The 15,889-nt window shown below is 44.5% G+C and overlaps 1 protein-coding gene across 1 annotated transcript in view; it reads left to right on the plus strand.

The window, feature by feature from the left end:
• Positions 1–15,606, plus strand: part of MAP3K9 (mitogen-activated protein kinase kinase kinase 9) — a 73,439-nt gene extending 57,833 nt beyond the window's left edge. The window contains exons 5-11 of the mRNA XM_044272025.1: positions 1,102–1,277; positions 1,389–1,629; positions 3,913–4,035; positions 5,734–5,887; positions 7,292–7,395; positions 10,845–11,639; positions 13,834–15,606. Of these exons, the coding sequence (XP_044127960.1) occupies positions 1,102–1,277; positions 1,389–1,629; positions 3,913–4,035; positions 5,734–5,887; positions 7,292–7,395; positions 10,845–11,639; positions 13,834–14,309 (2,069 nt within the window). The 3' untranslated portion in view covers positions 14,310–15,606. The remainder of the gene's footprint in view (positions 1–1,101; positions 1,278–1,388; positions 1,630–3,912; positions 4,036–5,733; positions 5,888–7,291; positions 7,396–10,844; positions 11,640–13,833) is intronic.
• The last annotated feature ends 283 nt before the right edge of the window (positions 15,607–15,889 follow it).

Genomic DNA, 15,889 nt, shown 5'->3' on the forward strand with positions numbered 1-15,889 from the left:
TTATCAAATTCAATGAGCTGTCCTTGTAATGCATGTACAGTCTTGGTCCTCCAAAGTGAGAGACCCTTTTTGTAGCCGCCTTCTACTCTGGCTAGTAGATGAGTGTGCTAATTGGGGAGGGGGCACACCTCTATTCCACCAGAATGCCCTAATGGGGTCGTTCCAAAAAATATTTTTAGTAAATCTGACAAACCTTTAATTTAATGGATGACTTGTAGTCTGTTATTAGTTTTGACCATGCTAACCTGATGACAGCACTAGCTAGGGGCTTGGGAGAGTAGTGCACACATGCCGCTTGTGGAGCTTTTTACATCAGGAGCAGTGTGAATATGAAGTTTTAGTCTGCCAAATTCTGTGCTCCCTACATAGTGCTGCTTCACAGACCACCCCCGTCTGCTCTGAGTGCCATGTGTAAAAATCTCCTGGTTAGATGGTACAGCTGTCACTCACAGTAGTAGAGAATGGCTGTGAAGTAGATCAATGCCAAGAGAAATTTTCAGTGAAGCTCCGCCTGGGGCACTTGCAGGAGCAGAATTTAACAGAATAAAACTTCATATTCACGCTACTCCTGATAAGAAAATTACCACAAAAGGGATGTTTGTACTGTTCTCCCGAGCCCCTACCTAGCGTCGTCAACAGTTTAGCATGGTCAAAGCTGCTGACGGACTTAGATATTGAAGGCTGAACCTAAAGATGGGTCATCAATATCACATTGTGGGGGCCCAACACCTGGCCCTCCCAATGATCACCTGTTTTGGGCAGCCGCTTCCAGTGAAAACTGTGTTTTTGTTTATGTATGGCTTCATCCAGTGTGTAGCTTCCGGTGCAGGTGTACTGCAGCTCCGCTCCCGTTCACTTGAATAGGAGATGAGATGCATGGCCTCTACACAGTGGATTGAACCTTTTGCCTCTGTCCGCTATATAGTTTTCGGCGTCGGCAGCTGCTTAAAACAGCTGATCAGTGGTGGTGCTGGGGGTCTGAACCTCAACAATCTGATATTAATGACCTATCCTGAGGATAGGCTGCCAGTATCTAATTACCATTTATTTGCAGGCCATTAGCCTTCACTGTATGTATATTTTATTATTATTTTTTAACAGATTGTTGGAACCCTGATCCACATTGTCGCCCCTCATTTACAAACATCCTGTTCCAGCTGACCACAATAGAGGAATCTGGCTTCTTCGAGATGCCCAAAGATTCCTTCCATTCATTGCAGGAAGACTGGAAGCAGGAGATCCAGGAAATGTTTGACCAGCTCAGGGCAAAGGAAAAGGTACTGTGTGTGTCCTGTGCTTTTGTCTACGCCTTGCACAATGTGACTGTGGTTGTATTCCAGCGCACAAGCAGAGACATAGCAATGTTTTTTATTTTCTTCTGAACATAGGAGCTACGGAGCTGGGAGGAGGAACTGTCCCGGGCAGCCCTTGAGCAGAAGAATCATGAGGAACTTCTACGAAGACGGGAGCAGGAGCTGGCAGAGCGTGAAATTGACATCTTGGAACGAGAATTGAACATCATCATCCACCAGCTCTGTCAAGAGAAGCCCAAGGTGAAGAAACGCAAAGGCAAGTTCAAGAAAAGTCGCCTTAAGTTGAAAGACGGAAACATCATCAGCCTGCCGTCAGGTACGTTCTTGGGTGCAGCTTGGTCACGGGTATTTATAGTCTTCCTAATACACAGCTCTAAATCCCTCAATTTGAAGCCATGTTGCCTGGGATGTTGTTAACAGCGTTTACAGATATGCTTTACAGCAGCCACCATGGTCCATAGATACAATAGACCACAACTGACCTCATTGACTTCTATGGGAGAGTTTTTTCTAGGAATGCTCTGCGACCTGTGCAGAGGTCAGGTGTGAGTAAAAAAAAAATTTGATATCACCTACTGTGAATGGTGGATCGGTCCTGTGTTATCTATATCTATCTATATATATATATGTGATATCCCTATCCGTCATTGCAATCCTGCCTGCGATGATAATGAGATGACTGCTGAAAACTGATCTGAACAGGACAAGAAATGGCGCCTATTATTAGGCTTAGTGGCCAGTTTGAAACCTGCAGGATTTTAGGATTGTTATTAAATGTGGATAGTGACGTGGAAAATTAAGCATAATTACATCTGAAGCCGATTCGCTCGAAACTTCGTTTTAATGCTGTGCAGAGACCTCCGTAAAGCATTAAAATGTATGGGCTCTGGCAAGGGGAAATTCGTTATCAGCGAAGTCTCACGGGACTGTGAATAATTTCGTCCATTGATCATTAAACTTTAAAACTATTTTAAAACATGGATCCGAAGTCGGCTTCAGTGCGGGCCGGTACCTCGTTACCAAAGCCGACTTTGGATCCATATTTTAAAATGGTTTTAAAGTATAAAAAAAAATACATAAATCCCGAAGTTCCGCAAGACTTCATGATTTCCCTTGCCGGAGCCCATACGTTTGAATGTTGTACGGAGACGAATCTCTGTACAACAGTCAAATGAAATTTTGAACGAATCTACTTCAGATCGAGGATCCAAAGCTCAATTCGCTCAACAACACTAAATAACATAAGCAAAAAATCCTTTAGAAATATGTTTAATATTAAAACTCATGTTCTGATAACACATTCCCTTTAAGAGCTTACTCTATATTCGTTTTGCATTGCTGTCAGTAAACTCAGAGGCTTCCTCCAGGGAAAACTGCAGGCGACCAGTGTGTTATTTTCAAAGTCTAGATTTGGAGCTGTGTATCGGAGGCACACCTGTTAATAATAACAATATAAGAAATTAATTTGTACAGAATTTTTTACATGTTTTAGATTACAAAGAATATAATTATGTTCAAGGGAGGGAGGAATATTCACTTTCAGAAATGTAACCTTGAGTGCACACAGTCTGTAATGTTGGGTGTGACTGTGGCAAACTGGTACATCAGTGGTGAGCTTTCACTGTATTCTTATAGATATATTTGTATAGGGGACAACTTTGTTTAATGTCTCCGGAAAACATGAAAATGTAAATTTTACCTCCTTTTATAGGGGTGCAGCCATCTTCTAAAATGATGGCATTTTGCTGGTATGGTTTTCCTGGTCAAAGAAACCTAAACCTGCACTTAGGCCCCTTTTGAGTTCAGGATCAATAGAGGTTCCAGTGGTTGGACCCCACACATATCTTGGCCATATGAATTCACCTTATGAAATGGCAATACTTTTTAGAAACACTCAATGGCCAGTTAAAGAGGTTACTTGAGATGCGTCGCGATCCTGTGCGTCCGCCACTTCCGGGTTCACATACCTGGTTTTACAACCTGCAGCGCAAGCGTAAGATTCAGACTCGCGCATGCCCTGCGGGTTCTAACCCTAGGCTTAGATCACTTGTTAAATGTACTGCATGTGATCCCAGAAGTGCCGGCCGCATGGGATTATGACGCATCTCGGATAACCCCTTTAAGCCTACATTCACTCGACTGTAGGCCGTTCGTGCCCGTATGTCGAACCACAAACCCATTAATTTGAATGAGTCCGCAATCCTCCAAATGCAGCCATGTGTGGAGCGGAGGCAAGGAGCGGAAGCGCTTCCGTGGGCTTTTTGGTCTGTGCCTCCGCACGCTACAAAAGATAGGACATGTCTTATCTTTTGCCGTATATCACTTGAGTCCACGCCGCAATACGGGACTCACACAGCCGGTGCATGTGCATTGCGGACCGCGATTTGCTCTCTGCAGAACGGACGGCTTACGTTTGTGTGAATGTACTCTTATTTTGGGATCACACTATTAGAAATGTTCTGTTCTTATTTGCAGTGCTGTAGTTATGATCGTCATAAAGGTTGTATACCGTATATGTTTTTATTCTGGACCACAAAAAGCCATTGACATCTTGTTTTACTGAGCGGCACGCCTCTCCTTTTTATGATGTGCTTTACAGATTTCCAACACAAGTTCACTGTACAGGCTTCCCCTACCATGGACAAAAGGAAGAGCTTAATTAGCACTAAGTTCAGCCCTCCTGCAAGTCCCACCATTATCCCGCGTCTCCGAGCCATTCAGTGTAAGTAGCCATGCAAAAGACTGGTTGTTACAGCTCTTAATTCTGGCTGCGCGCATCACATGCTTCTTGCTCATTGATTGTTACCGAGGCACATCTAATTACTGAGCTGCTTCTGGGCGTCATATCGGGCAGATCTGTATTTTGGAGATGTTTATTTTCTTCAGTTATTAACGCTGTAAAATTTTTGGTTAAAACATAATCTGCTGTTTAGTTCTAGACCCGGACTCTACAAGCGTTTTTAGAGCATCACGAATGTCATTGTCATGTTTCTGCTTTTTTTCTTAGTCCGTACCCTGAAGTAACCTCTGTGCAGTTTTTTATTCCTTCTTAAAACCAAAGGGGCACATTTATTAAGACCAGTGTTTTAGACGCCGTTCTTAATAAAGCCCCAGCTCTGGCGGAGGATCCGACAAAATTATGACGTGGCGCCGGCCTCTCTATAACTTCGGCGCATCCAGTGCCAGTTCCAAATGTAAGACCGCTTCTGAGCTGTCTTACATTTAGATTTTTCTACGCCTAAAAGAGGCGTAGAAAATGGTAAATGAGACGGGCCTGCTGTAAGACCTGGTGTGAAAGGGGCGAAGTTGCAGATAGCGGCGCAACTAACCGTTGCACCGCCATCTGCACCTCAAATATGCCTGATTTAGGCGTATTTCAGTATAATAAATTAGCCCCTAAGTCCTTGTGGGCAAATCTGCATTTGTTTTTGTCTGGGAAAGCTAGGGGCAAATCCTCAGGATAGGTCATCAATATCTGATTAGTGGGGGTTTGTCTCTTGATACCCCCGCAATCAGCATTTTGAAGATGCCTCTGAATTCTGGTAAGTGATTTGGCCGCCTTACAGCACACCAAGAACAGCGCTGTACATTGTATAGCAGTGGTACTTGGTATTGCAGTCCAGGCCTATTCTCTTGAATAGGATTGAGCTGCTCCTAGGCCATGTGACCGATGAAAGTGACGTCACTGGCCTAGGAAGAGGCTGTGGCACTCAAGACAGCGGCGCTGCCTCTTGAAATAGCTGGTTAATGAGGGCACTGAGAATGAACGCCTCCCTCACCCCACACTGATCTCATATTGATAGCCTATCCTGACAATAGGCCATCTATATTAAACTCCTTAAAAACCCCTTTAAAACACTGCCGTACACCAATGGCAGCTTGTGTTCTTCCAGCAATGGTTGCAGGGTGTTTGTTCTCTGATGTTTTTGCCTGACATGAGAACGTCCATCCGTTCAGTGAAGCAGAAAACTTGACTCATTGGACAAGACAACCCTTTGCCAATCGATGGAGGTCCAATTCCGATACTGCCGTGAAAATTTCATTTTCAGCTGATGGAGCTTCATTAGCAAAGGTGCAGTGACGATCCGTCTTCTTCGAAGCCCCATACGTAGTAGGGTTTGGTGAGCTTTTTTAGACACACAGCTTGTAGCCCCTAGTTCATTTTGGTGGGGAACTGCTCCTCTGCAGTGTCTCGTGCCACGTGGTGTGTCACTTCCTTCATGAGCGACACACTGCCGAGTTTGGAAGTAGGAAGGGGTCATAATAATGGGACTCCACTGTGTATGTCATGAGCCCCTGTGAATGAATACAGCCTCAGATTTAGAAGTAACCTTCTCAACGTACAATTGGCTTATCATTTTAATGTTGCCTGTGTGTCTTGTGCCAGCTTATTCTGACCTGATATTTTCATATTATGAAGTGACTCCAGGAGACTCCAATAAATCGAGAAACCGGAGCACTGGTGGCCAGAAGGATGAAAGTGAAGACGAAGAGAAGAAAGAGACAAAGAAAAAATCTCGTCCTTGGGCCCCAGCCACTTTAAGTAGCAAAGACTCCGGGGCTAGCGAGGACAGGCAAGTGTATGCAGTGTATTATCTCTAGGTCATGTCATCTTACTTCATACAAGAAGCTAGTAGCTTGTTGTAGGACACAAACCATACCAGTTAGTTTACTGTAAAATAAATCTCCTTTTTGGTCTCTACATGTTGGGTTGGTGCCTTGACAATAAGCTGATCTGCTTGATCCCTCATCAATCAGGGAGAATCGGGTAGTGGGTATGCTCCAGAATTCAGTTGCCTGAAGCTACTTAAGGTCTTCCTGACATCTGCTGTACATGAATGGCGGACGTTGTGTCTTTAAAGATGGCGTCTGTTGTTTTACATAGCAGGCACTCAGTGGCAGAGTCTGTGACTGGCAACAACACCGGTCGCAGACCTTTAACCCCTCACATGCCATGCTCAGTTTTGACCGTGACATCTGAGCTATCAATTAGCAGGAGCTCTGCGCTCCCAGTGACTGGATCCACCACAACAAGATTGGGACATCTGAATGGTTTGAGACCTGCCGCAGCGAAGTTCCCATCAAGTTCTGTTTATAGAAAGGCTTGACAGAAACACAGTGATTCTCCCTAGCGGGATAAAATAAATAAATAAATCAAACATATACAAATTCAGATCACCCCCCCCCCCCCCCAAAAAAAAATAAAAAAATAAATTGCTAATAGAAATAAAGATAGTTAGTATCACTGTGTCCATAAAATGCCCGTAATATTAAATATAAATGTATTTATCCCATATGGTGAACGGTGTGCAGATGAAATCCAAATGGCTGAATCTCAATTTTTCTGGGTCCCTTCACCTCCCCCAGAAAATTGAATAAAAAGTTATCAAAAAGTCACCCCAAAATGGTATCAATAAAAACTACGGATCTCTCTGCACAAAAATGATCCCCCCCACAGCTCCGTACATGCGAGTATAAAAAAAGTTATGGGGGACAGAGTACAGTGATGCAAAGGAAAAAAATATATATATTTTTTCAAAGTTTTTATTTCTTTACAGGTATTAAAATATAAGAAAAGCTAAAAAAAATTGCTAACACTGCAATTGTACTGACCCATAGAATGAAGTTAACATCTGGTTTTTAAAATACTATTGTGGAATTGCATTCCCCCCCCCCTCCCCCCCCCCCCTCAATCCGACCACATTTACAAATTTTTTTTTCAGCTTCTCACTGTATTGTATGTATTATTAAATGGTACCATTAGAAGCAACAACTTGTTCTGCAAAAAAAAAATATATATATGGCTATGTGAATGGAAAAATAAAAAAGTTGTGGCTGCTGGAACGCAGGGAGTATAAACAGACAAAGCAAAAAGTGGAAATCGCTGCATCATGGAAAGGGTTAATAATCAAATGATCTTTTATGGTACAAAAATATGTCCCCTGGAAGTAATTGCATGTCTTTCTCTTGAACTGCAGGATATCTATAGAAAGTTCAAAGTCATGCTCTTCGAGTACATCAAACCATGGGAAGCCAATGAAAACGTCTTCTGCACCTGGCTTCACCACTGTGACTGAGACAGGTATGCCGAAGAGTTGTCCTTCATTGCTTCAAGTGAAATGAGTTGTAGTGGTCAGTTTTGTTTTTTTGTCTATTATAGGTATGATAATTAAAACCTCATGTTTTCTAGCTAAACTTTACGCTTATTTTTGTGGTCATAAAAAAAAAAAAAGAAAATAATAATTGAAGATTTAACATAGCCACTGAGTTAGGGCTCCTTCACACTTACGGCAGGACGGATCTGGCAGGCTTGTCTCCCTGTCGATCCGTCCTTCCGCTGTTTCGCCGTATCGCCGGACCGCCGCTCCGTCCCCATTGACTATAATGGGGACAGGGGCTGAGATCCGGCGCAGCACGGCGAAAGCCGCCGGACTAAAAAGTCCTGCATGTCCGACTTTTTTGCGGCGGCTCGGCGAAACGGCGGAAGGATGGATCCGACAGGGAGACCAGCCTGCCGGATCCGTCCTGCCGCAAGTGTGAAGGAGCCCTTAGTCCAGGGCTGGCCAACCTGTGGCTCTCCAGCTGTTGTAAAACTACAACTCCCACCATGCTTTGCTGTAGGCTGATACTTGTAGGCAGTCTGGGCATGCTGGGAGTTGTAGTTTTGCAACAGCTGGAGAGCCTCATGTTGGCCAGCCCTGCCTTAGTCAATAAAATGTATCTGTATAGCGCCACCTGCTGTTTGTTCTTTATTTATTTTTTGTCCACCTCACTAAGGGCCCTTTCACACTTGCGTTGTCCGGATCCGGCATAGAGTTCCGTAGTCGGGGCTCTATGCCAGAAGAATCCTGATCAGGATTATCGTAATGCATTCTGAATGGAGTGAAATCCGTTCAGGATGCATCAGGATGTCTTCAGTTCCGGAACGGAACGTTTTTGGCCGGAGAAAATACCGCAGCATGCTGCGCTTTTTGCTCTGGCCAAAAATCCTGAAGACTTGCCGCAAGGCCGGATCCGGAATTAATGCCCATTGAAAGGCATTGATCCGGATCCGGCCTTAAGCTAAACGTCGTTTCGGCGCATTGCCGGACCCGACGTTTAGCTTTTTCTGAATGGTTACCATGGCTGCAAGGACGCTAAAGTCCTGTCTGCCATGGTAAAGTGTAGTGGGGAGCGGGGGAGCAGTATACTTACCGTCCATGCGGCTCCCGGGGCGCTCCAGAGTGACGTCAGGGCGCCCCAAGCGCATGGATCACGTGATCACATGGAACACGTCATCCATGCGCACGGGGCGCTCTGACGTCATTCTGGAGCGCCCCGGGAGCCGCACGGACTGTAAGTATACCGCTCCCCCGCTCCCCGCTCCTACTATGGCAACCAGGACTTTAATAGCGTCCTGGGTGCCATAGTAACACTGAACGCATTTTGAAGATGGATCCGTCTTCAAATGCTTTCAGTACACTTGCGTTTTTCCGGATCCGGCGTGTAATTCCGGCAAGTGGAGTACACGCCTGATCCGGACAACGCAAGTGTGAAAGGGCCCTAAGGTGGTTGCACCCGTTCAGTTTAAATCTTCAACCGCCACCAGTCATATCTTCTGTTGGAAGCTGTGACAGTTACAGGGAAAGAGCTGCAGCAGAAAGGACACACCTCCAGAGCTGCTAGCCTGAAGAGAATCTAGCAGAGCCATTGAATGAATGGGGAGATCTCTGGACCCATGTAAAGTACAGGGCTGGTTGTGGCTTTATTAGAAAGGTATCTTCATGTACTATATGATTAGTCATGGCATAACTCAGCGAAGCATCTCCTACATACTAGAAAATATATTCGTGTGATACTGACCAGCTCTTAGAAGTGGCAGATATCATACAGAAACTGTTTCTGGGCCCGACCATTGCACCAGTTGATAAATGATTGCACGCAGTAGTGGTGTTTTTTTTTTTTGTTTTTTTTTGTTTTTTTTGTGTGTGCGCGCGCAACTCTAGGTCATGTTCACCCTCGGTGCCTGTGGAAGCATTTCAGCACTTATCCTTGAGGCATCTACACCTATTTAGCCAGCGGCAAACTCCTACTTGGTAGTAGGCTCTCATGCACACAGCCTGTAAGCCCACTCTATCTCCCCTGTTCATGATTGTTATTATGAATTATATTGTAATTTAATATAACAGTTTCATGTAAGTATTGCACATTGAGGCACAATATAGGATTTTAGAAAGACAACATTAAAAAAACACTCACATTGATCCTTCACAAGCAGTTTTGATAAGGGTAATGGAGCAGAAAACCCATGGAGAATTCAAACTGCATTTTCAGCAGAATTCAGCCGCTGTTTATGACTCTGGTGTCCCATAAATGGCGTTAGCACAGCAAATCTCATTCACAAAGCCATTTTATTTGAAAAATTGTATATATAACCCTTGCAAGAAGTCTTTTGCAATGTATAGTATGTGTAACAGGAGGCCTCAGAACTGGATGGTGGTCATAGGTACCATCTCCATGATATTATCCAAATTTGTGTGTGATAATGAAGTGGTCTGCTGATCTGTTATGCTACAGTAATGTAGGCATTTTATTTGGTCTGGGATGTAACAAATGATGGGATTAAGAATCAAAGAAAATCTTTTTGAGATGCCTTATAATAATTGAAGCAAATCTTTCAGCAGTTTTTACCCTGCAAAACTGCTGACAGTGCTGACCAAGAAACCAGTTTAAACATACTTATGTGGATATTCTTGGTAGAGGCATGACCAACAAAAAGTCTTCAGTCTCCATCACCAAAGTCTCCTTCTTATGTCCTGATGCCAAGTGTCTGCAGGGTGTTCCCCAACCGTGAAATGTCCTGCACTGTCTGCAGTTAACACTAGTCACACATTGGTGGCATATCGCTAGGATATAACTCCAAAGTCGGAGAGGTACGGGTACCACCTCTGGGACCTTCACCTAACTCTGGAATGGAGCCCGCAAAGTGAAGGAGAGCGGACCGCGCATGCTCGCTCGGCTATTTTTGGAAGTCCCCAAAAAATTTGTGGGAAGCGCACTGTGCAAGTGCGGCCACCGCTCCATTCACTTCTATGGGGCTGACAGAAATAGCTGAGACATCACTCTTGTTATTTTCCACAGTGAATGAAGGGTGGCCACGCATGTAAGGTCCGCTCTCCTTCTCTTTACGGGCTCCATTCTAGGGATAGGTGGGGGTCCCACCTCTGGGACCTGCCCCTATCTGACCTTGGTGGCATATCCTAGCAGTATGCCACCAATGTGTGAGATGGGCCAGTCCCTTTAAGAGATGGGAAGGGTTTGGGCATCAAATATTCCACAGAGCCCAGGAGACTTCACCGTGATGGAACACCCAGCAGACACTTGGCATTGTGGCAGAGGGCTCCTACTAAAAACATCCACATAGATATGATTAACTTTTTTTTTGGTCACCTTTCTAGCCTTGTCAGCAGTTTTGCAGGCTCACAATTTCTGACGATGCAATTTATATTATGTGATTAATATGATGTATGTTTTTCCTTTTGTTTCGAGCAGAAGCTGAAAACGCTGCTGAGCCATTTGTGAATCAGGTGGATGTCAAAGATTCCCAAGCACCCACTCCAAACAAATCCTACCTCTGCATACCATTTCACAAAGGAGAAGATGTGGAGGGGCCTTTCAGCGATACCAGTAACAATCCCACACCAGTAAACTCTGCTACGAGCACTCCACAGCTCACTCCCACCAATAGCCTCAAGCGTGGCTCTCAGCATAAGAGATGTTCAATGGTTCTCTTGGGCTGTGGAGCTCTTCTTGCCACTGTTGGGTTAGGATTTGACCTGTTAGAAGCTGGCAGATTCAACCTAGGTCAAGAACATGAACATGAGCCAAAAGAAGAGAAGAAGAAAAAGGAGAGCTTATTCCAGCGTGCCGCCCGTCCCAGGAGAAGCACCAGCCCACCCTCTAGAAAACTTTTTCGGAAAGAAGATTCCCCTTCTCATCCGGCAGAGCCAACAACATCTATCACAATGCACTCCCTGTCTTCCATTTCTGAATGTAATTCTACTCTGTCCCTGCTGCACTCAGATAGTGACGAAATAGTAGTTTATGAGATGCCCAGCAGTCCTGTAGAAGAACAGGCCCCAGTTGTCTGCAATCCTCTGGTGAATATTCACATTGAAACTTTTAAGAGGGACCCCAATCAGTCCCTCACTCCAACTCATGTGACTTTAAATTCCCGAACTCACCAAGAACACAGAAGGACCCCTTCAGATGGTGCCATTAAAGTCATGCCAATCATTAGTAATGGGACTTCACCCAATAATTACTTAGTAAGCTTTTCAGGATCAAGTAAGTCACATCATATTGATTCATTGTTCTCCTTCCTTGACCGTTGTCAGTTTAGGAAATGTGAGATGGATGACTGCAGAGACCGTCCCAGTAGGATATAGAATTAGAATATAGATGCTAGCAGTCACGCTCTATGAACTGTCTCTGACTGCCGAGGACAGCGCTTTACTATCTCTGGCAGTCCAGTAAAGGTGAATGGAGTGGTGGTCACACATGTGCACTGCTGCTCCATTTACACAGGCTTTCTAGGAACGCTCTTATACAACTATATTCTGTATACTGTGGATAGATTAAAAAAATGTTGTTCAGGGGCCAACTGGAACATCTAATGTTCATTACAGTGAACACTAAGTGGAGAATGAGCTGGAGTAAGATGAGCCTCATTTATTAAGAGGCAGAAGCCTCTTAATAAATTAGTCATATCTCTGGCCCTCCATACTCCAGAAACTCGAATGAGCTGGGCCACAGTAGGCCCCACTCCTCCTGCTAAACCCTTGTCAAGAAGCTCAAAAAGTTGCAAATGTTTTGATATTGATGGCCTGTCCTCAGGATAGGTCGGCAATATCGAATCAACAGGGGTCTGACTTCTGGCACCCCTGCCAGTCAGCTGTTTGAAGAGGCCGTGAGCGCTAAGGCCTCTTCCTAGGCCAGTTACACCACCATACACCACTCACATGGTTTAGGCTCAGCTCAGTCCCAATTAGGTGAAGCAGTACCATGCACAGCCGCTGTCCAATGGATGGCGCTGTGCTTAGTAAGCTGCGAGGAGGCTTCAGCGCACACTGAAGCTTTGGTCAGTGCAGCATCCTCTTCATACAGCTGATCGGATGCCAGGAGTTGGACACCCTCAGATCTGATATTGATGACCTATCCCGCGTCTAGGTCATCAATATCAAAATTCTGCAAAAACCCTTTTAAAACCATTGAAACCTTTTAAAGTTTTCCTGCATAGAACTTCTATAGCAGGCGGAGAAGTAGCTGTGCATTCATGATACCTCTGTATTACCGTCTGTAGCATTCATGGAAAAAGGTGACTTCTACATTTGGGTTTTTATAGGAGTTAGAGATATCTGAAACCTGCTTTATAGGGACTCTTCCCACACGAAGCGGTAATAAGGCCGATTTCTGTACATGTGTGGGTTAATGTATCTTTTCTAATCATGTGGCACCTTACTGCATTGTCAGAAGAAATATGAGCTGATGGTCTGAAAAATATACAGAAGCTTCTTTTAGGTCTCTGTGCTTTGGCTTCTGTTTATAATGGAAGCCATAATGCTGTAATGGATCAGTAGCACATCGGACACTAGAGTGTTCAACGGACCCCATTATATAGGGGGATCTGTCAGGACAAGGAAAAAAAAAAAAAGCCCTGCAGACACTACTGTTTCTCCCATCAAAAACGGAAGAATATGCAACGCATATGTGAATAGTGCCTTAAAAAGGTTATCAAATAGTACAAATGCCCCCCACAAAGCCCGGGCCCCACCTATAGTCGATACTTATCCAGAACCCGTGTCCCTCCATATCCCTGCATGGCCACGCTAGGGAAGCTGGTCACCGTCTTGGTCAGCTATTGGCCGTGCAGGGATCCGGAGGGACGTGGGTGCCGGGGACCAGGTAAGTATCGTCTATAGGAGGGGCCCTGGCATTGTGGGGGGTATTTGTACTATTGGATAACCCCTTTAAAAGGGTTGTCTCCCTTCAACAAATGATATTTATCATGTAGAGAAAGTTGATACAAGGCACTTACTAATGTATTGTGATTGTCCATGTTGCTTACTTTGCTGGCTGGATTAATTTTTCCATCACATTATACACTGCTCGTTTGCATGGTTACAACCGCCACTTCAATCCAGAATCGGTGGCCGTGCTTGCACACTATAGGAAGAAGGGCCGGCCTATGTGCATTCCTATGGTCCTGGCCACCAGAGAGGCCATTGCATTTTTCTATAGTGTGCAAGCACGGCCACCGATGCTGGATTGCTGGGTGGTCATAACCATGGAAATGAGAAGCATATAATGTGATGGAAAAATGAGTCTAACCACCAAAGGAGGCAATGTGGGCAATTACAATACATTAGTAAATGCCTTGTATTAACTTTCTCTACATGATAAATGCCATTTGCTGAGGTGAGAAAACCCCTTTTAAATCTTCAAATATTCAAACAAAAAATTTTGGTTTCTCTTAATTTAGATGTTGTGTCTCCGAACCGAGATCCACAAGAAGTTCCCCGTCTTCCCGACCCCAATTTAGTGTTCCCCCCAACTCCACGACGCTGGAATTCTCAGCAAGATTCTGCACTGGAAAGACCCAAAACTTTAGAGTTTGTTCCAAGACCCCGACCTTCCACCAACAGACAGAGACTGGACTCGTGGTGGTTTGTATCCCCAAGCAGAAACCGGGGGGAATCTCCCGCTAACAGTTCATGCACTGAAACCCCAAGCAACTTGGACTCCTGCTTTGCCAGCAGCAGTGGGAGCACGGTGGAGGAGAGGCCGGGATTCTCTGCTCTCATTCCTGTTCATGTGACGCACCCTATAGCCGAACGAACACTACTGGATGTGGACGTGGAAGGCCAGAGTCAAGACAGCACTGTTCCACTATGCCGAACCAAACCTAAAACCTACAAAACGACAACCTGTGAACAAAAACAAGAGTTCTGGTCTTAAAGCGGCATATCCACCTGCGGCCAGCAGAAGTGGGACATGCTCGCGTCTCTTGCACTGAATGCACTTTGAGGATTCGTAAGATCACTGGAAGGCAATATGAAACTTAGTCCTGATGCTGCTCGCCCTGATTATCCTTAAATTCGCCTTTGCGTTTGGAAGACTTTGCAATACTCTAATATTCAGAACCTTCAACAACCTATCAAGAATTCCTATCATGAATTTCATTATAAGCTTCTTTTTTTGGGGGGGTATTTCTCTCCTGATGGGAAATTGATAACCAGATCTAAAACCAGAATCCCAAATCGCTTTCTGTCCTGCTGCCATGATTTCCTTGACTTCCTGTTTTTTCCTCTTCCAGTCACACACTGTCATCATTCGTGATTCTTTGCTGTTATTTCCATCTTTTTGTTGTTTTAAGTCCTCGATGATATATGCAATGTTTGTCCGTCTATGTATTTATTGTGGATAACTTCTGAATAAGTGGCCTCCAATGTTAGATGGTGTTTTATCAGTATTGCCCTCCCATCCCCTGTTACTGGCAATACGGATACCAAATCCGGGTATCAAACTTACAGTTGGACTTTGACTCAACCCAGAAGAAAACTTGGACAGGGTTGCGTGTCGTTGGCAGACATATTATAATGTTGTTTTAAATTATTCTCCATATTTGCATGGGTAGCTGACTATTTAAATAACGGGCCACCCCTATTAGTCCTGGGGGCCTTTTAAAGCCATGAACTGATGGAAGAAACTGCAGTTCGTAGCTGTTTCTAGAGTACAGACTAAAGCCTTGCCTGCAAAGCATTGAAGCAAGAGAAAGAGAGAGAGGGCCTTGATATTGCTGATCTTGACTTGTCCCCATCCACTTTTCTAATGTAGTTAGTAGAGTAGTTTAGTGATCAGCATGCTACAGAGCACAATGATGGGGGTTGGGATTGCCGTAGTCCTGGGCTGAACATAGTTTTGCAGGAGACTGTGAATTATAGTGCATATGTGTGATTAAGTTCACATAAGGGCTTCAGAAATGTTTGTCATAGTCCCCCACACTGACCAAATTTGACGTTTCCCGTGCAAAAAGCAAAACAAAAAAACTTCAATGCATTGAATGCTTTTTTTTTTTTTTTTTTAGAAAGTTTTAGATAATGTTGAAATAAGCTATTTTCTCGCTTTGTCATTGCATAGATTTTCTAAGGGAGTTTTCTGAGATTTAGAAACTTTTTTAGTATCTGATTGCAGGGGGTCTGACACCCGGGACCACCGCCGATCAGCTGTTTGAGAAGGCACCGGCGCTCGCTGTAGGGCCATGGCATTCTCGCAGCTTTCCCTAGATCATTGACGACATGTTCCGCTATACAATGTACAGTGCCGTGCTTGGTGAGCTGAGAGAAGTCTGTGGCACTACTGCGAGCGCCGGTGCCTTCTCAAACAGCTGATCGTGGGGGGGTCAGACCCCCATTGATCAGATACCAGTGACCTATCCAGAGTAAAGTTGAAGTAGAAGGGTCACAGCAGCTATCCAGAGTAAAGGTCATCAGTTAAAAAATCTTGGAAAAACCTTTTAACATGATATGTGTCTGTTT

The sequence above is a fragment of the Bufo gargarizans genome, chromosome 11, assembly GCF_014858855.1.
Source record: "Bufo gargarizans isolate SCDJY-AF-19 chromosome 11, ASM1485885v1, whole genome shotgun sequence".
In the NCBI taxonomy this organism is placed as follows: Eukaryota; Metazoa; Chordata; class Amphibia; order Anura; family Bufonidae; genus Bufo; species Bufo gargarizans.